At 50.3% G+C, this 20,620-nt stretch overlaps 1 protein-coding gene across 2 annotated transcripts in view; it reads right to left on the bottom strand.

The window, feature by feature from the left end:
- Window positions 1-20,620, bottom strand: part of RALY (RALY heterogeneous nuclear ribonucleoprotein) — a 159,718-nt gene that overhangs the window by 22,442 nt on the left and 116,656 nt on the right. For both annotated transcript variants that reach the window (XM_067307498.1, XM_067307499.1), the window contains one exon: window positions 1,720-1,984. In XM_067307498.1, coding sequence (XP_067163599.1) covers window positions 1,720-1,984 — 265 coding nt within the window. The remainder of the gene's footprint in view (window positions 1-1,719; window positions 1,985-20,620) is intronic.

Below are 20,620 nucleotides of genomic sequence, written 5' to 3'. Positions count from 1 at the left end.
GAGCTGGTGACAAGAGCTTCTCAGCATGTGACCCTTCAGAGCAATCTGCAAAATAAGGATGCAGCTGGGAGCAGCTGGGGTGTTTTTGTTTGTTATTTTTTATCACACAGCAGTGGTAGACCAGAGACTTTCGTGTATCTGGAGGGAGGAGGAGGAAGTCATCACATCTAACATCAGTTGAGTAAAGTTAGTCAGAGGTAATCTGAGTTAGACTACAGCCTCTCTTGACAGGTAAAGGGTAAATTGGGCACCTCCATCCCAAGCTGAGCACTCACTCCCAGAGGTGCCTGGCTCTGCTGACTGTAGAGGATGTCTGCATGATCTGTCATAACTGGACACTTGATTTTTGAATGGTGAAAAAAAGGTGGGGTGAAGTCTACTTTCTAGTGCTAGGGGAAGCCCTACAGGTGATGAGCTGATGTCATTTTAGTCCAGGCACCTCGAAATGAAGGGTGCAACATCAGTGCCTGACAGTATCTTCAATGCAGGATTCTTATCTTAAGCTCCCACTGTCTCTACAAAGTCCAGACAGAGCTGTGGTCCACCCTGCAGGGCACTGGCATGGGAAAAAAGAAACCAATGCTCTCTTTTCAGGCTATCCTCATGATCTTCTTTATGACTAGAAGCAGAAAGGAGAAGCATAGGAGACTAGAAGCTGCCCTGCACTTTGCTGTTTAGACTCTAAGATTCATAGCAGTGAACATCTCTTGCTATCCATGTGCAGAGTCTAAAGGTGCCCAAAATGCAGTGGGGCCTTTAGTGTTGCAATAATATCAATAATATTAACATATCTTCAAGCTCCAGTGACTTTTAAATGCCATAATCCAGCCATTGTAGCTAACATGTATGAATACTAATGACACATGGTTAATTTAGGCACATCTGTTTTTCTCCATGCAAACTCCCTGCTAGACTGTTTATGCTGGCATGTCATGCAGAGGCTAAGACCACGCCAGGAGCAATATGATCAGTAACTAATCAAATGGGTGTGCCCAGCGACCCCAGACCTCAGAAACTCATGGCCCTGTCCAGAAAGGGAACCAGGAAATGTTTTTTCCCAGCCTTTTCCATCCCTACCAGAGCAAAGCTCTAAGGACAAGAAAATGGGATCATTCAGGACTCTGTGTTTTAGCTCCTACAATCTCAGTCCATAATGTGAGTTTTGGGGGCCTAATGTCAGGGCACTAATAGGCCTTTCTGGTTGTGACCAGCCTTACTTGGGACCCCTGCCCACGGGCTCAGGAGCCCCACTGAAGCTCTGGCCTGGGCATTCAGCCCCTGCCTAAGCTATGCTGCAGGTGTGCTGGTCTCCAGCTCTGTTGTACCCATCACCTGTACCCATGCCCAGCCATGGACCCTATCAATCCAGATCTGGACCCTGACCTGCAAACTGACTTTCTGGCTTGACTTCAGACCTGTGTTGTCACTATGCACCTGCCCAGCAATCACTGGACTGTGTCTGACCCTGACTTGAGGACTGACCTCCCAGCTTGACCTCAGACCTGCCATGAACTTGCCTGATGATCTGAGCTCTTGGTTGAACCCAGTTACCGTCTTTGGGTCAGCCCCGCTTGCCTCGTTTGGGCCCTGGCTGGTGAGACTCCTGCCATCCTGGCCATGTTATCACGCTCAGCTTCTGACTCCCAATTCAACGTCCCTTAGGGAGCAGCCAGCCCTTGCTGCTCCCTGACACCTAAAATGGCTAGCAGAAAGACTTACCCAGGGTCTGGCCAGCAAGCACGCGCCCATTCTCGCCCAGGACAGCAGCACGCGCATGCCTCTCGTTGGAGTACTGTACGAAGGCATAGCCCTTGTGAACGGAGCAGCCCACCACTCGGCCGTACTTGGAGAAAATGGTCTCCACATCCGACTTCTTGACCACGGCTGTGTTGAGGTTGCCAATGAAGACTCTGGAGTTGATGGACTTGGGGTCATTCTTGTTTGTGATGTTACTTGTCTGCACCTTCAATGACATCTTGAACATCTGAATGAAAAAGTTGAGAGAGTCAGGAAACTGCACAAGGGAATTACCAGAGTCTTACAAAAAGGGATGGAGAGATGGTCACTCCCAACAAGCCTGGAGCAAGTGAACTAACCCCTCAACCTAGCCAGGCACAGCTGGGGGATCCCATCTCTGGAGAGCCCATGAGTGTTGGGGAGGGGGACTCTCTCCTAGCCAGGGCACAACTTGCCAGAAATGCTGTATTTATCAGGTTCTCTGATGTCCTGGGTATAATCCAGTTGCTCTTGGGTAACAAAATGCTATTTAAATCAATTTTACTTCTAAATAAAAGCTTTGATACAATTAAAGGAAAACTTTTACCAGTCCATAATTAATTGCAATTCAAAGACCACTTTTTTTTTTAAAGCAGTCTCCACGCAGCACCTTAGTCCATGCTCATCTTTCTGGGCTTTTCGCTCCTAAGCACCTCTCAGCACAGGTCACCTCTCACTGGACACAAGCACAGGCTTGTCCCTGCGGATCTGCACTTGCAGCTGGAAGAGGGCTTGATTTGTTTTGGATGCAAATGAGATTTAGGTAGCGAAGTACCTTTTGTGCACAGGAAGGCTGCTTGATGTTTGTACTGTTCCCTGCTTGCTCTCGCATTTCCGCCGGGGGCCTGGGGGAGCTGGCTCCTAGCTGAATTTTGTACAAACAGGAGGTGTCACTGTTAGCCTTGGAATCTACAGACTGTCAGCCAGAGATGCAGTAGCGAGCCACTATGATCCATTTTCCAGAGCCACAAGGTGCGATCCTTGCTTTGCCTCAGAAGACGAGGGATGGGAAGGGACAGAGGTGGTAACCGTGTGAAATTAAATCTAGTCTTGCTGTCTATCAGGCTGTTGGCTATTGTGGCTGCAGCAAAAATTACAGTTGTCCAAAGATACCAGTTTGATTTCTCACCCTCTTTCCAGAAGCACAGGGGATGTTTTGGGATCACTTTATTGTGCCCTGCATGATATTTCCCTGGGAAAAGTCAGCTCAGAGCTGCAGCAGGCATTTTCAGCAGCTCTGCCCGAGGCAGGGATGGCAGCGGTGCTGCCTGGGTTGTGTCGGTGCAGCTCCTGCAGAGGCCCTGCTCGCTCCGGCCCATCCCCACGTCCCGGTGGGCTCTGCTTGCCTGCAGCCCAGCCTGCCCATGCTACACCTGCCCATGGCCTTGCCCAAGCCCCAAAGCTCACAGTTCCTCTTTACTCCAGTCATCGCTAGACAGATGCAGGCCAGGGAAAAAGAGTAACATTTTCTGCTGTGCTCTTTGGGGTTGCACCTGAGACCTTTAAAGAACCAAAGTCCTTCTCCCGCACAAGGCTTCCCCCACAGGATGTGAAAACTCTCTGGTTGTGTCTCTCTTCCCCTAAAATTGTTTGAGGGGAGGAAAGTTCATTAATATCTAGCTCCCCTTTGCAAGGTGAGCCCTCGTTGGCTCCTCAGGTGATGGATGTCCTTCTGAAGGCTATTGATTAGCTACTGGCCCGTAGGGGCACCCAGGCTGGCTGGTTCTTTGCGTAGTCCGATTTTTGCCTGAGGGTGCTTCTCTGTATACCGACAAGCACCAATGTTTCAGGGCTCACCGCTGCTAGCTCTGTATCTCCAGGATTTGAAATATCAGTCCAGCACAGAGGTAAAGAGACAGCAGAGGAGTCCCATCAAGCCCTGCATGCAGATGGCGTTTGCAACCCGACCTGGGGAGATATGGAGAGCTTTAACACTGATTGCAATCAGTGAGCTCCAAACAGACAAGCTGCGACTGCCAGACCCCGGCCTTTTTAATTTTCAGAGCACAAAGAACTGGACTCTCAGTTCCTTTAATCTTTTAAAGCCAGACTATACAGAGCATTGGAAATATATGGCAAGGATGATCCTCCACAAGGAGCAGGGGCAGGATGCAATGGCACAATAAATCTTATCCATCTCTAGCCTCTCTGATTCTATTAACCTACCACTGAGACTGGACACAATCTTCCTGCTAAATTCAATTGGAGAAAAGTTAGGCCTTGTCTGAGTCTGGTTTGTTACATTTTTCTTTTCACTCCTACAGATTAAAGTAGTCAGATATTTTTATTTTATTGTTATTAAAACAGTTTTTGGCAGAGCGAGTCTTCTTAAAAACATTGTAAAAAATAACTGAAGGATAAGATTTTTGAAGTAACCTAAGGTGAACTGAATCCTCGAATCCTTGGCAAATGGGTGCCTAACTTCTTCAGGTTGCTTGAAATCCCAATCTGTATAATAATACCCACATAAAACTATTTATTTTTAATATATTTTTTGCAGTGCTTTGTTCAGTGGGGACCTGTCCTCTAAGCACAGTTCTGCTAATGAACACAAGGTAATCTGGAAGAGATTCACACAGGAAACAATCTCCATTCCTGTTGCAGAGGTGGAGAAATGGAGAAAAAGTCCAGGCTGAAGATTTCCAGTCGTTTAGTCATTTTGAATACCCAACTGGAGCTTTCAAGGACTTGTTTCTCAGAAAGCCTCAGTATCTGCACAAAGCTCTGCTGGAGGCTGGTCCAGGATGGCTAATCCCCAGGAAATCTCCCTCCTAAACCCCCAAGGCTCAAGGATGAGCTGGAGGTGTGGGGGACTTCTGGAGGGCCCGCAAACTGTATTGAGGGTACTTGTATCAAGGTAGCCCCTGGACTTGACCCATTTTGCATCCGTGGCTGTCCCTATCCCATGGTCTCAGTGATTTCACAGGGCAGTGATGATGCCAGGTGACTTTACACCTAGAGACTCCAGTTCCTGATCACACTGACTGCCTCCTGTGGTTTTTGTTTCAGGGTAGATGTGCCCTGGCACATGGTTTCTAGATGCCTCAAGCCCACACGAGGCCATTTCACATAGACGTCCTTGACCCCATTTAGCTGCTTCCCCTTTAGGAGATGCATGCCTAGTCTTTACATCTTTGCTTATCTGCCAGAGTTTATTCAAATCCCCAATCTCTTTTGCTACCCCTGCTTGATCCCCGCTCACCCCCACCCCAGATCCTCTGAGGAAATCTCCTTGTATCTGGCTTCTGAGTAGACTATGAGCCCAAAACCACTACCCCTGGAGTACCAGACCACTACCCAACCGTCCAGCCAATTTTTCACTGCTCTACGAGGCCACCCATCCAGACTGGGACTTCCTGACTCGGATGCCAGGATACTCTTGGAGACCATGTCAAAAGCCTTCCTGAAGTCAAGATAGATGCCCCCCTCTGCTCTCTCATCCACAGATCTCACCACTTCATCACAGGAAGCAATCAGGTTGGTCAAATTGGGCTGTACCATTTCCAAAACTGGTCTGGCTGCACACAGCCAAGAGGAATGCTCTCCTCTCACAGCCTTGGCGCTGGAGCCGGCGTGGGCAGAGCTGGCTTGAGTTGCCTCCGGACCTGCAGGGTGCCCACAGCATTAGTGCAGTTGGAAAGCACCAGCTGGTCTTGTGTGTTAGGCCATGCACATAATCCCTGAGCATGCAGCCAGGTATGTACTGGGGTTAGAGCTGCAATCTGGAGTGGGAAGCCGAAACACGTCTGCATGGCAGGGATAACTTTGCCTCCCACTGTAGGACTTGGCCTGGCATCGAGAGCACCTACCAGTACGTCTCTATGGCAGAAACTCTAGGCATCTTTAGGACACGTTGTTAACATCTGGCTCACTCTGTCTCTGGCCTGATTTCACCACAATAGTATCTCCTTAGGCACCTTCATCTGGGAAAGGACAGGCATTTTGATTTTCAAGCTGCAGCACCAAATAAAATAAAATATAATCCTGTCTCTCAGCCTGTCCTTCCTTTCACCCCCCACCCCTGAAGAATTTTACTGTTGCTATCTCAAGTGCTGGCTTAGGGAAACCTCAGCCTGCTGTTAGCCCAAACACTTCCCCAGTTCTGACGAGCTGGAAACAGCGATATCTGCAAACGTTTGAATCGCTGACCAGCTGTTTACATCTGTAAACACCAATTACATCAGCAAGCCAAGCTCCTTAAGCCTGCGTAGGAGGAATGGGGGTTAAGCTGCACAGAGCATGGAGTGAGAACAGAGGTCTGACCAGAGGATTCTGGTAGGAAGGGAGTGTGGGGTGTAAATCAGTGCATTTTCCCCCCAAATTAAGTGGACCAGTTCCTCTCGGTCGGTACACCATGACCCAGCTCTGCTGATGTCAATGGATCTGGCCCACGCTGCACGTTTACTTTAAGAATAAAAGAAATGTATGAAGGCAAAGCACTTCTCGCTTAGGTAATTCAGGCAGCAGATGAATCTTCACTTGAGAGTGGAGAACGTACCAGACACTCAAACCACCCTCGTCCTCGTCTTGCCAGGCACCCTGTTTCTCAGCTGCGAGAGCAGCAGTGAAATGGTGATCACTTTGCACTCATCACTTCGGTCTCCCAAAGCTTTTTACGAAGATGAGCCATGAAATCCCTCTTTTACAGCTGGAAAACTGGCAGCAGGGGCGGAAATCCCGGCAGAGCTGCCCCGGGAGTGCCCCGCTCCCTTCTCCGCGCAGATGTCCCCAGAAGGGAGGCCACCCCTGTGCTCCTGCTCCCCCAGACCGCAACCTCATGGGCAAATTCCTCAAGGACTGTCATCACCCTGCCCGGCGCTGACCGTCCCCCCAGCCCCGACGTGGCCCACAGAGGTGGGTCTCAGCGCCGGGGCCACCCAGGTCGGGCCCCCATCGCAGAACAAGCCATGCCCACGGCAGACAAGCAATAGGCACCAGATGGCAACCTCCAGGTCAGGCCAGATGATGGGCATGCCACTGGGAAAGGCTTGGGAGGAGGCCAACAGGGTCCCACTGTCTCTGCAGATGAGATGCTCTCTGAGTGCCATCTGCCCACTGATTTCTGTCACTGCCCAGGCAGATGAAGAGCCACAGTCGCAGCCCAAGGACAACCCAGGAGCGGGGCTTTGGCAGGAGCGTTGGCCACTGGCACCGTGAGATTTGGGGTAGCATCAGGGACCTCCTCCATTTGACAACAGTGGCCCGCATGGGTCTCGTTCAGCAGCTTATAAAACACTTGGCACCGGGTGTTCAAAAAGCCCGTGCAAAGCACTCTTCAGCTATCCCCATACAACCCCGCCGCTCCCTAGAGAAAACAATCTCTTTGCCTCTTCTGTCCAATTCATCGCTGTTCCTTCCTACACACAGTATTCACTTCACATCACTTAGTGGACCCTTTACTGTAACAACCGAAAAGGGGACATTTTAATCATCACATATTAATATTTCATACTTCACCTAATTGCATTCCAGCAGAGCACTTCACACAGTACGCAGATTAAATCCAGCATGGTATCAACCATGTCAGCTTATTGTTCCTTCCATGTGAAAAAATACAGCTCTCCAGTATATTTTTACAAAGTACAGCGTCTTCCCAAGCCACTCTTCTCTTTCATATGCCATGTAAAAGCCAGTGGGAGTCCTGGCTTGAGTCGGAGCAGGAAATCTTGGTGATATGTCTGATTAGAAAAATATATACAGCAGAGACATACCACTGGTTATTCTAATAACTATAACTGTCTTCATCGGATGCATTTTCACAGCTATTATTTTACCTTTCAACACCCAACCGAGGACTGCAACAAGCTGGGCTTGGGTTCGAAAAGGGGAAAAAAAAATACAAAATGCAACTAGTAGTAAGACTTGTCACTTGGACATAGACAGATGAACGTATAAAAGGGGTCTTTCATCTGTTGACCTCAAAGAGCATAAAAGAGAGATTAGTATGACTATCCCTACTTTCTGGAAGGGAAACGGAGGTCCAGATGGGAGATGCCCACCTGCAGCCAAAGCCATGGCCCGGACTGCTGCTGAGCTGAAAGCCCCCTTCTACCCATCTGGTACTGAGTCCCTGCCAGTGGTGAACGTGCCCGAAATCAGCCACCCCCAAATAATCCCCAAAATAACATGATGAGATTTTCAGAAGTTAATACACTTTTCTCTTCCTTCCTTCCTTTCCTTTCCTATTTCATTTCCTCTTTCTCTTTCTTTCCCTCCCTTTCTTCCTTCCTTTCTCATTCTTTCTTCCTTCCTCTTTCTCTTTCCTTTCTTTCCTTTTTCTTTCTTTCTTTCTTTCTCTCTCTTTCTCTCTTTCTCTCTTTTATCTTTCTTTCTCTTTCCTTTTCCTTCCTGCCTTCCTTCCTTCCCTTTCTTTTCTCTCTCTCTTTCCCTCCCTCCCCTCCTTCCTTCCTCCCTTTCTTGCTTGCTCCCTTCCCTCCTCCCCTTGTTTGCATCTTCAGGGCATGGTTGAAACATGGGAAAGTCTTTCTAGGGAGAGATTCAGACAGACATAAAGGAGGATTTGCACTGAGACCCCGGGAGGTGAGCTGGAGCAGGCGGCGCTGGGGCAAATCCTTCATCACGTTCTCAACAAGAGTAGGGGGAAGCACCAGTCGTGGCGGTGTCGCCTAGCGCACCTTGCTCTCCCCACCCACGCTGCTGGGTGCCCTCCCTGCAGCATCGACTCCACTACTCATCCTAACGCTGTCACTAGGTTACTGTGATCCCACTGTTAATTAAATTCATCCTGTCCCAGCAGGATGTGGTGGGTGACATCTCTCAGCTCCTGCAGCCGTGCAAGCTTGCTAACGCCTTCTCGCATGCTACACCTCGAGATCCCAGGAAGAAAAAAAATTAACATGGGCACATGTGCAGGTATTTATTGGCCTTCCTAAACTGCAAACTCTATAATCAAGTTAACAAAGTTCCTGCATGGGAGATGGTTAATAACAAAGTCAATTTACTTTTCTTGAGTGATGATATTGAATTAAAAGGAAGTGCCTGTTGGAAACACCTGCGCCGTATTTTGTCACCACAGTGAAGATTTTTTTTTAATTCCAGCAGAAGAGCTGAATTTCTTTAATGCTTTTGTAAATGCCTGTTTGCTAACATGTCATGGCACACTGCATTTAGCACTGGCACAAGCACTGTGGCCTATTTTCATACATCTTGCATTAAACGCAGGCATCATCCATCATCAGCTTAGGCAGTACGAGATCAGAGTCAGCACTTGGGCTTGGCTGGTATAAATAAGGGGTAACTCAGTTGAGGCAGTAGGGTTAGTCTGGAACCACACCGATATAGGGCCCCGGTGAGAGCCACTTTGCGTCATTGCCAATGCTGGTTAAAAAAACAGCAATTTTGTTCATGGAAAGCTTAATAATTTCCATGCCCATTTCCTCATTCCTCTTTTGAGAGGTCCTGAGAAGAGATGGCAGTGCCGGTGGCTCTTGCGATTTCATTGGGAATTCCTTTCTGCTTAAAGCTTCAGCTCCTGGCTTCACGCGACGGCGTGAAATCCTCAGCTCTCACCCAGCCCATCGTACGGACCACTGCACACTGCTGGAAGTGAACGTGCGCTAACAGCAGATCTGTGGGGCTCAGTAAAACAGGGTGCAGTTTTGGTGACAAACCCATCCTATAAACTACTGCCTGGCACCGTTTTGCACTGGCTGCGCAGAGGTGGGCAGAGGTGCACAGAGGATTGCAAGGTGAGGGGTATGGTGGTGTTCAGTCCCTGTCGTGCCTGACCTGGCTTGCTGGAGAGATGCTCTCTGCCGGACAAGACTGTCCTTCCTCCTGATGGCTGCATGCCTTTCCTGTATTTCCATTTGCTCCTCAAAGACAGAGCCCCTTAATGCAGCTGGGTGCTCTTGCTCCTCTAGGGGAGAGGATGTATCCCGTGTCCCTGCTGCTCAGAGCAACACGGGGTCTCCGTGCTTGCAGGGACCCTGCGAGCTCTGGAAGGGACGCCCGGCGAGCCACACCATTAATGGTGACCCATTAATGTGGGATGGGGTTTCTGCCCGGTGCTGCACTGCCCCGGGGCTCTCCAAACACCCTCCCTTCCCCTTCCTGCAATCCAGTCCTAAAACAGGGCTGCAGCTCCCTGTGGATTTAATGCCCAGTTAAGCATGTCGTAAGGGAACTTGCTCGCCACGGCTAGGCCAAGATACAAATAACGTGAGGCTAATTGAGCTTTGTATCCCTAAAACTCAAGGAGGCCCAGTGCTTCTCCGGTTTGGAGATGCTGCCAAAGTGATGAGAGGCAATGAGCCGTCACTTTGAGCTCTCCCATGACGCTGCCGTGCTCGAGGCAAGGCGAGGCGGCAGCCTGCGCGCGCCGCCGGCTCCGGGGGCACGGCGCTCAGGGATGCGCCGACGTCCCCTGCCGACGGCACTTCCCCACCGGCGCTCCTCCTCTCTTCCAGACGAGAGCAGCATCGCTGGGAACAATGTCATGGTCACTGCTGTCGCTAATGTTCAGGAATCCCTTAAAAAATATTGATATTCAATTCAGTAAGAGCCTAAGGCCAGAGCTGGTTGACTTGATAAGCTATTTTTCCTTCCTGCTTTAAGTGCCTTGCTTCACAGATTAGCTGTTTAATTGAAAGCCAGGTGTCTAAAAACCCCAGAGGCCTTAGTCTTAGTGATGAACTGTCAAAGAAGAAGGAAAAGAAAAAACCACCAACCCCCACCACTTTGTCTTTGCAGAAAGCGCTCTTTATTTCAGTGCGAAGGCAGCATGTGGCCTGGCTGTTATTTTCCTCTTATCATGGTTGTTCACAAATGGCAAACATGGTTTTTCATCCTGTATCTGGCTCCGTTCAATAACAAGTTTTCCCAACTTGGTGACTTGGAGAATTTACACCCGGAGTTGGATTAAAAATGACCGTGTGTGGCAGAGCTCTCCTGGGTGGTGGTGATGGGGGCATCCGCAGAGCCCTAGACTGACCATCTAACCCTCTCCCGCCCCAAAACTTTTGTCCGCCAGTGTTACAGTTTTCATCACCAGTAGCCCAGGAGATTGGTGAGTCTTTCCCACCTCTGGCGCTGCGCTTTCACAGCTACCCCTATCGCTGCGCCACGGACACCCCTTTCCACCAGGAAGCTCCACTCTTAAGAGGAAGTATTTCAAGAAAAGGGTCAGCTCCAGATGGACCCTGAGAAGCTGTGCAAGTACCAGCGCTGGTCCAGGTGGACATGAGGCTGCCAGCGTGCCCATGAGTATAGCCCAAAACACGGTGACTCACTCACCCGTTTCCTGATGTCCCCTTAGGCTCCTTCCCACAGCACCTAGAAAACGGTATTTTGCAAGTGCTGCTGTTCAGACACACATGGCCACCTCTTCCCAGGCCAGCGCTCGTGACGGAGGTTACCGCACGTAACGCTGCCAGGAGGTCTATCCCTCTGCTCATTCTCTGAAGAAAGACTGAACTACATAGCACGGTTTGCACCTCCTTTATCCATCTCATACATTCCTGCACAGGACAAAACCCAGCTCTGCACCACGTCCCCACCTCTGTCCTTTTGTCCCAAACATCTGTGCATCCCTCTTGCCGTTTGCTTGCGCTAGGCCACTGCGATAGGATTTTGTGGGAGGAACTGGGCCTGTAACCTGTCCTAGCACAAACAAGCCGATGCGGCTGTCGCACAGTGAGGGCCTCGCTTCGGGCAACGCTCGCCAGTCAACGTGCAGGCTCTCGGCTCTGAGTGATTTCTGAATAAAACCATCCTTTTATTGGGGAAAAAAGGAAAAAAAAACGGTTCTAAAAAGAAACATGGTCAGCTACAAGACACAGGGACTTTGCTGATTGTAGCGCCACAGCACCATCAACAACACAGAAATGCATACACATTTAAAACTAGAATCCCTGCTACCTCAGGTGCCAATCATTCCTCCCAAGAGAGCTGTGAGTAATTTGCTAGTAAGTCCCCAAACACCAGCGCCAAGTTCCAAAGCATTAGTTTAATAACCAGCACAAACCCTGAAATCTTTTTAATAACTTCTGAGTCTCCAACAGTTCCTCTACAGAAACCTGGAGGGTCTCAGGCTTTTTTTCCAGACAGCGGAAAGACCCTTTTCACTGCTGTGTGGTTCAATAAATAGAATAAACCGGAGGTAAACTCGTCCTGGGGTTTTCTGGGGAAAATGGCGTTGATTCTCCCAAACATCCCGTGGAGGGATTGTTAGGGGATCAGAAAGTTATTAAAAAAAGACAGGGGTAAACAAAGATGTCACAATTATTAAATTAGTTCTGAGAGAGCAGGGTTGCCTTCTGGGGAAGCTCCACTATACTGAGCAAGCTGGAAGGAAAAGTGGAGTTCAGCTCAGCAGACTGGGTTCCTGACTACTTTGTTGTGAAGCTGTGGGTTCCTTTGCAAACCTTTTTCACCCCGTCAAGTGCACCTAAGCATGGCTAGGCAAGGAAGGACGCTTTCTGCTGCAGACTGGCCTTTTCTCAGCAGTCCAACCGCTCCTTGGGTCTCTCAAGTGATGTTTTGGGCTGCCTCATTTTCCAGGCCATCAAACAAAAGCTCCTTGCACAGGGTGTGCAAATTTTTCTCACTACTTCCCAGGGATCCTTCTGGCAGACTGGTCAGCCCAGACTGCTCTGCTGCGTCCGTGGTCATAGCTGAGGGGGCTCCCATTCCCCTGCAGCGGTGCCTCCAGGGGTGGGTATTCAGTCAGGTCACTGCCGAGCTGCTGGAAGGCACCACGAGCATTTGCAAGACGAAAGGGGACCCGCTCTGCTGTCCTGGGGCCCGGTGACCTTTTTGAAACTTCACGGCTGCTGCTGGGGAAACACTATCTGCTTGGGGACTTTGCTTTCTCCTCCTGAGCGTGCAGGCTCTGCAGGCTCAGTCAGAGGGGGCATGGATGGATTCAGGCCAGTTTCGATCCTGCACATTATATTTTCCTTAGAATGAAGTAGTGTTAAGACCCAGTGTTACATGAGACAACAGCGTTGTGCTATAACACCACTATGAAAGGGTACCGGCCTGTAATGACATGCTTGGTGATGCATCTCCATCAGCCAGGGTTGCGGGAGAACATCCAGCCACAGTGTAACACCCAGCAATCAGCAGGAAATTACTGCCTTTCCTAGCACAGTGGAAACTATCGGGGAGCTCAGGGTCACAGACGTATTTCTAACCTGCCCTTATTGCCCGCTCTCCGCCAACCACTCAGGCCTCAATCTACCAGGTGGGTTAAAGGGAAGTTAGTTGCTTCCTGCACTTAGTCTCCTTCTCCCTATTTAGATGGAGGTTGCACCCATCCTGGGCACTTGTAAAACAGAGAGAAAGAAGTAAAGCTATCGGGCAGCAAGGAAAGAAAACGTCAGCCAAGTCTGGTTCACTAAAGCACATTTGCTGCAGGAAGAGAGAAAATAATCAGCATTGAAAATAATCAGCTGGGGGAAGATCCTGTGCTTTGCATTATGCTGGGCTCTGGCAGGAGAGTTGACTCTGTCCTGTTGATCTATTTTACTTTACGGCAAGTTTGATGCCTTGCAAATTTTTACATTGGTCTCGCACAGCCCTCCAGGCTTGTCATAGCTGCAGCACGCTGCAATAATTACACCCTTGCTCATGTCATGTCTTGCTGAAATGCCGGGGACAGTAAGTGTGGGGGTGTCTGCAGGGTCCCAGGACAGATGCCTCTATCCATCCTCAGCTCCAGCCCTGGCTGGTGGCGGTCACTGAACGACCCTGGGGGCTGCCAGCCGAGAGCAAGGTCGGGGAGCCTTGAATGGAGAGCCTGCGCTCAAGCAGCGGTTTCGGGCAGAAAGAAGTGCTCAGCAGCATTAACAGAATGAGCTCCTCTATAATCTTCCTTCAACTGTCCATCTTACTATGCAAATAGCGTCACAGATTCCTTTTTTAATTTTTAATTAAAACAACAAGTCATTTTGAATTGGAGAAATCCTGCCAACCCTTTGAAAACCTGACCCTGATTTAAATTGCTGTGTAGCTGATAAATACTTCATAAGGGAACAATAAATAATCAATAGCTGTTTTAATAAGTATTTAATCAGCTGTTAAAGGTATAGTGGTTACAAAGTCTATCCGGTCAGCGCATAGTTTATAGCTGTGGCTCATAACCATTTGTCCTACATATTATTCATGTCCATAGAATGCTTAAAAATCTATTAGTTATAGTCTTAAATCCTTCTCATTAAGTGTGATAAAAAGATGACCTATGGCTCAAAACTTGGAGATCCGATCCAAGCGGAACTTCAGCCCTAGCATCAGCACTGCTCCTCATCCTGCCCGAGGGCCAAACGCTGCGCAGCAAACTGTACGCTCATCTGCGAGCGGCCACGCTGAAGCTGTCACGGCTGCTCGTGGAGCAGGGCGCCGCTTCCTGGGAGGAAGAGTTTTGGGAGCTAAGCACAGACACACGCTGCTCCCCGTGGGCTCACAGCGCCCTGCCTTCGCGCCAAAGGCTGCTGATCTACGTCAGCTGCAGAGGTAGCGTTTTACAGCGCTGTCCTAATTGCCCCATCTGCTTGATAAAGCCGAGGTCTCTCTTTGGCCCAAGGACTCCAAGATGTAAAAAAACCGCTCCAGGCTCCTACCAGGAGTAAAGTGACAGCAAGGAGCACCCAAACTCTCCCTGACACTCAGCCCTGCCTTTCCATCCCTGCAGTTCCCCTCTGGTGTGCTGGTAGAGCTGGACTCCTGTTAAAAAAAGGATGCCTGCGATGCACTGAACAGGGTTTTCCCCAAAGCAGAATTGAGGCTGGATTACGGCAGCTATCAGCCTTGCAGGGTTAAATTGGGGCTTCAACTTCCATGCTAGCAACATTGCATTTAAAACATGAGAAGAATCCTTGTGGCGTATGGGCCCATTATCAACCTTATGTTAGTGCAAGAATTGGGGCGTCTTCTGAAGCCGAAGGGGATCTGTTTTCTGGGGCTAGATCTGTGAGAGGGAGCTCCAAAGCAGCTGACTATCTAACTGAACATGGATACTGCAAATGGACTACCCATTCACACCGATCTTTCCTGAGCCCTGCTTATTCCATTAAAATATTTTTTTAAATTAAGGCATTTTTCTCCTAAAAAAGTTAGGATCATCCTTTGATTGTAGAATATGCAACAATAGACTTTTCAGGAGTCTCTGCTTCTAATCGTCTTGGAAATCTCTTGCGAATGGACTAACATTCTTTTTGACAGCAGCAAAATAAATTTTAAAGGTCAATGGAATCAGATAAGCCCTGGCTGGCAGCACTTTCAGATGCAGAATTCCAAGGATAACATTTAGGTTATGTTAGAGAACAGAAACAAAATTCTTTGGAGGAAAGAATCTTTAAAAGAAAAAAAAAAGAAAGAAAATGAAAAGGAAACAGCAATTAAATAGAATGTCATCTGTAATCCCATTGGTGCAAAACCTGATGATTACCTACTGGGCTACGGACAACGCTACATGTATTAATCTAATTAAAGGCCTTTGTTAGAGGTGTCTGAAGCTAGCTCATTAGTGTGTTACCGAGATGCTCATTAATGGCTGGCCATGACTAATTTCTTGAGAATTATTCGTTAATTCTTTATCATTCACATTCTAATAGGAAAACATGATGTTTTCCGTTCCCCACTCTCCCACTCTCACAGAGTGGAGACGGGTTCTCATCAGCTGCCTATTGACTTGACTTTAATGAACAACCCCCCCACAAGCTCAAACGTTGTTTTAGCAGCAAATGATTTATTTATGAGGAAAGTGGGATCTTTAGCAAGTGAACTTTCTGGCAACTTTCACAGCTTTTTAATGAGCTGGCATCTTGGCTGTCGGTTCTTCTATCTCCCTGAATGCAGGAGTGAGGAAATGGAGTGGATGATGAAAGGGCCTCCCAGACTGGCTGTGCAAAAGCCCTGGTCAGGTCCATGAGTCTCAGGCTTGCTTCCCAAAGATGAGTCTTTCTGCTCCAGATGGGGGACCACGGCTCGGGCGTGAGAGGGAGCAGTAGTTCAGGATGACACATGCCTGCTCCATAGGCACCCGTGGCAGAGGCCTCAGACCCTCTGGCCACGCCTCAGGGTGGCCTCAGCAGCATGTCCAAGCTCCGCTGTTGCCCTAGGTAGACCATGTCCTGCCCTAAATAGACCCGGGGTGCTGCTGTTGGTTACGTGGGAAGGCAATACAGGCGTATAGAGAGACGGCAGTTGTGCTTGGGATGGGCCAGGCTGGCTCCGTCTAATGACTCCCCTGCGCTCAGCGCATGGTCTGTGCAATGGGGCAGCTGCCAGTGTTGCAGGCAGCAAGGTTTGGCTGAAGGCAGCCAAAGCATCGCTGCCTGCAATGGGCCCTGCTGTGGTGGGCGAGCACCCATTGCGCCTGGTCCTTCTTTGTCCTGAGGACCCCACCTTGGTCCCGGACACGTCTCAGCCTCGGGGCGTTGTCCTCAGGGGGCTTCAGCTCAACCCTTTGCTCTTACAGTGGTGTCTGCGCTTGCCCATGGTGGCTCCAGCCTGTGTGTTGACACAGCCCGTAGCCCGAGAAGAGGACAGGGCCTTTCCCTCCATCCCTGCTTTGAAAAAAGCAGCTCAAGAACAATTTTCAAGTGTTGGTGTCAGCGCTCAGCAGCTCTGAGCCCTGTCCCAGGCCTCTCCCTGCCCGCAGAGCAACGTCGAACTAGAGCGGAAAACGGGGCTGCGCGCAGGAGCCTGCTTCCAGGACTCTGGGCTGTCTGACAACCACCAGCACCTAATTTAATTACCTGGTATGGCCACACGGCTCCCAGAGGGGAGCTGCCGCGGATAGCGCCTCACCGCCGAACCTGTCCTTATTCATCCCTGTTTTTGTTTTCCCAGCAGAAGTGCTGTATCTCAATGTTATGGCTTCTTTAATATGCAAATGCTGCCTGCTGTTCCCAGCTAAACTGATCCAGCTCGTCCCCTGGGCCTGTGCTGCGCTTGCGGTGGCAGTGGCAGATGGTGGCCGTGCCGGACGGCTGTCCCTGCACCCCAGACTCCTCGTGCAACCTCATTCCTCTGGTTCTTCTCTTCTGAAGCCCCGTTGCTGGGCGCGGGCTGGAGCAGAGACACCTCACCTGCGGCCACAGCACCTGGGTGCTGGGTTTGGCACTGCTGGTTCCCCTCCCCACAGTGCCACATCCAGCCACGGGCTCAGCCCTACCTCCCCGAGGGCCAAAAAGCCACAACTCCACTTTGCCACACATTCTGAGGTTAAAGGCAGCTTCGAGTGTCCGAAGGCTTGTCTGAGATAAGAGATACTACCTTCCCTCATGGACCTTGCCTAGCACCCTGGGGTCTCATGAGCTTTGCTGCTGGCTTCCAGACTCTCATTCCTCCAGGTCTTCCCTCTGCAGCCAGGGAGGCTACGGCTGCTTTTTTCAATGAATGAACAGAAGACAGGGATTTCATGTGACCATGTGCTTCCTGTCCCCGGGGATTTTAGCAGAGCATCAAATGCCACGAGAGTTGGCAAAACCACAAGCTGAGGAGGGTACTACGAATGCAGTCGCCACCCGCAGATCAAAGGAGAAGCTCCAGTCCTCTCTGGGAGCCAGGCCAGACTATTCCTCCAAAATGCTTGCCACGCACTGCTGCAAAGAGGGACAGCTGATCCGTCACCCCACAGACTACGGGAATTAAGGTCAGCTGGGACCACTGGATCCAGGCACTTGCTCACTGGAGACTGTCCTTACAGTGTGGGGCAGAGCACAGGATGGGGGGTGTTAGGCAGTGTGTTATTGTGTATTATTTTTCTCCATAAAAATATTAAATCCTGTTTCCCTACTGGTCTTTGCCTCTCCAGTTCTATGCAGCTGCACAGAGCACAAGAAGGCCTGCTTTTCAGGAGGGCAAACGTGCTCCTGCGTGCCATGCTCCAATCTCTGCATCCGCCTGCCCGGAGCCCCGAGGTGTCTGAGGGCCTGGCAATCTCCCCCCAGACTTCAGCAGACTTTGGGTCAAGCTTGAGATGAAGGTACAGTGTCTGTTGCTCTAATTCTCCGTTAAGAATGTCCTGCTGTTGGTAGATTCTCTCCTTTATACTGTGACTGTGCGATGATTTAGGACTTCGTGGACTCTCTCAGCTTCCTGCATATGCTGTTTCATCCTTCATACTCTGCCACCCCTTCTCCGTGGAGAGCATCCCCTTTCCCTTTGCAGTATTAAGCTTCCATAGAGGGGGTTAAAGACACAGGCCCCTTTCTTAAGAATACAGAAAGATTAGTAACCCATCATTGTTTGTTGATTATGGTCATTCTTTTCTGTAAATGAAGTTTAAAAGTCATTAAAAGATTTGTCAGCTGTGACTTATGAGCCCTTCTCGCCAGAGGGAAGTGAAGCAATGACAAATTCCCTCCACCGCTGTATCATCTGTTATGTGTTAGAAGTCGCAGTGTTCCAATTACCGGGGACCCACAGAACCTGTAAAGGAAAAGCAACTCAAATATCCTACACAGCTGCTGCGACCATTAGTCAGAGCTGGCGGGTTTCACTGGCGCACAGCATCAGGCTGAGGGTGAGTCAGTAATAAATAACACTCTGCTTGCGCGCAGGGCATCGCTGGCTCCCGCACGCTGGCTTATCAACATTCATTAGGCCTCGTGTCCTCCTCTGAGGAGGTGGAGGAGTTCCTGGTGCACCAAGCAGGAGACGGCGCTGAAGGATCTGAGGGTTGGGGCCACTGGGACATGACCAGCATCACATGGCAGGCCAGGCCTAGGGGAAGAGCTCTGCAGCCCAGTCAAAAACAACAAAAAACCACACACAAAAAAGCAGCTTGCTCACTTTTCTTGCTTGCATGGGACAGAACAGTAACAAAGAATACAGGTGGTGCCAAGGGCGGTGCTGTGCTGCCTGCCACTTCGACACAGCGTAAACTCTGGAGCAGCCGTGAACTACCAAAGAGGTGGCAGGGCTCGGTGCACTGCCCTGGGGGCCCACCAGCCCCGGAGAGCCAGGCTCACCTTGCTGCACCTTGCTCTGGGAAGCATCTCCATCACCATTTCTTTGTGGGCTGGGCAGAGGCTGCTTCAGCTTCTTGTGTTCATCTTGCCCTGTTTCACTTAAACAACGAAGCCCTCACTGGCACCAGGATGGGGAGCGGCTCACAGCCTGCACAGACATGGTTATGAACATCTGCTGTGGTCCCAAGGGCAGCTATCTACCAGCTGCAGCAGGAAAACTGCTGCCCACAGGCATCCTCTGCTACAGCAGATGGGCACAGGCTTGCAAGTGGGCTAAGGAGATGCAAGGCCCAAGCCCGTGGGGTGTGTGTCCCTGTGTAAGGTGCTACAGCCCAGGGAAGCAGTCCCTTCCCATGTCAGACCAGGGCTGTGAGCACCCCCCATGGTACCTTACAAGGGACCTAAACCAGGGATGCTGTACAGGGAAGGTGCACCCACGCCAATAGCTCGTGACTGCCTGACGTGTTTGTATACCCGTTACCATGGGCTGTGCTTGCACCTATCCATAAAAATACCGGCACGTAGCTTTGTAGAAGTGTGAGCAGTTGTGGCAGTATGAGGGGACCTGGAGCACGAGCCTGGCTGAAGCCCACCTGTGTGTCCGGAGGACACAAGGAGGAGGAATCGGAACATGCTGAGCGTGTGTGCCCCAGCACAAAATGCTGAGCCCTGCCTCTGCGGGGAAAGGACGGAGCAGCCCCTGATTGCTGGGAGAGCAGCCACCGCTGATATACAAGGTGCAGGGGATTTATCTGGGGGTAGAACACAGGGCCACCTTTCTTGACTTGCTTAGCAGAGCCTGGCATGGCCTATCTTCCCTACTCTAGGATGGGTAATTGCTCCCCATATCTCATCCTGATGGAGACAGTCAGCTCAAGAGAAATTTTCCTGCTGGGGCAGGGGCCAGGGCTGGCACCCAGCACCCCATGGCTCTGTGGGAGCCCTGCTCCAAGGGCCTGCAGCTCCTCACCAACAACGGCTGCTCACCTTGTTCCTCCCACAAGATGCAGCCACGCAGGTGGGAACAGCTTCCCTGTACCACCTTGGCACCTTTCTGCCCCCAGCCCAGTTATGGCTCCTAAATATCCCAGGGAAGTCAGGACCATGCTACTCCTCCCAAAGTCATGGTCCAACAAGTCCAGGAAGGGCATGCACCAGATGTTACCAAACTGTCTGCGTGATGTAGGGGGAACACTGTAAAGATTCCTGTTAACACAACAGCTTATTGAGTCAATTAAATCACATTTAATGCCAATTTGGCCCTCATCACACTTAACCTCCTCCATGAGAGGGGTAATGGACCATGGAAGTTTACTGCCTATTTGGCTTTAATTTGTTGGGCATGGTGGAGGGAGTACTCACAATGGCAAAACTTGTTCTCCCAGGCAACAAAATCTCTCTCTGGCCTTGAGAAGAAGGGAAGAACTGCTTGGCTGTCCATACAGTGCTAGCAGGCAAGTGCTGCTGCCTGGCTCCTGGGTCAAGGCCAAGCTGTCACACATGGCTCCCTCCGCACAAGTAAGGAAGTGCTCACAGCTGGAGGGGACACAGCGCTGGTGACCAGGCAGCTGGGCCCCTGTCGTTGGTATGGAGTATCTCCCTTAATATCAGAGCACCTAAGTCAGAATGAGACCACCTCATTCCTTATGGAACTTACCAGGACACTGCACTAGACATGTGGGGCAGGGGGGAAGGAAGTGCTGAGCTCCTCCAATTCAACATCACTCAGTCCATCCAGCATCACTGACATCTACGGGATGAGATGCTCCCTGAGCTTCGGTCCATCAGAGTCTGTCAGATGTGTCCTGGAGCAGTGCCACCAGAGCAGGAAAGTGGCATCGCAGTCATGAATCACAGTCATGTGGCTGCCGTGTCAGGCTACTGTGTCAGGAGCTCTGTAGCCA

The sequence above is a fragment of the Apteryx mantelli genome, chromosome 18 (genome assembly GCF_036417845.1).
Source record: "Apteryx mantelli isolate bAptMan1 chromosome 18, bAptMan1.hap1, whole genome shotgun sequence".
Lineage (NCBI taxonomy): Eukaryota > Metazoa > Chordata > Aves > Apterygiformes > Apterygidae > Apteryx > Apteryx mantelli.
The sequence above is the reverse complement of the archived record's forward strand: the minus strand, read 5'-3'. Positions and strand labels throughout refer to the sequence as shown.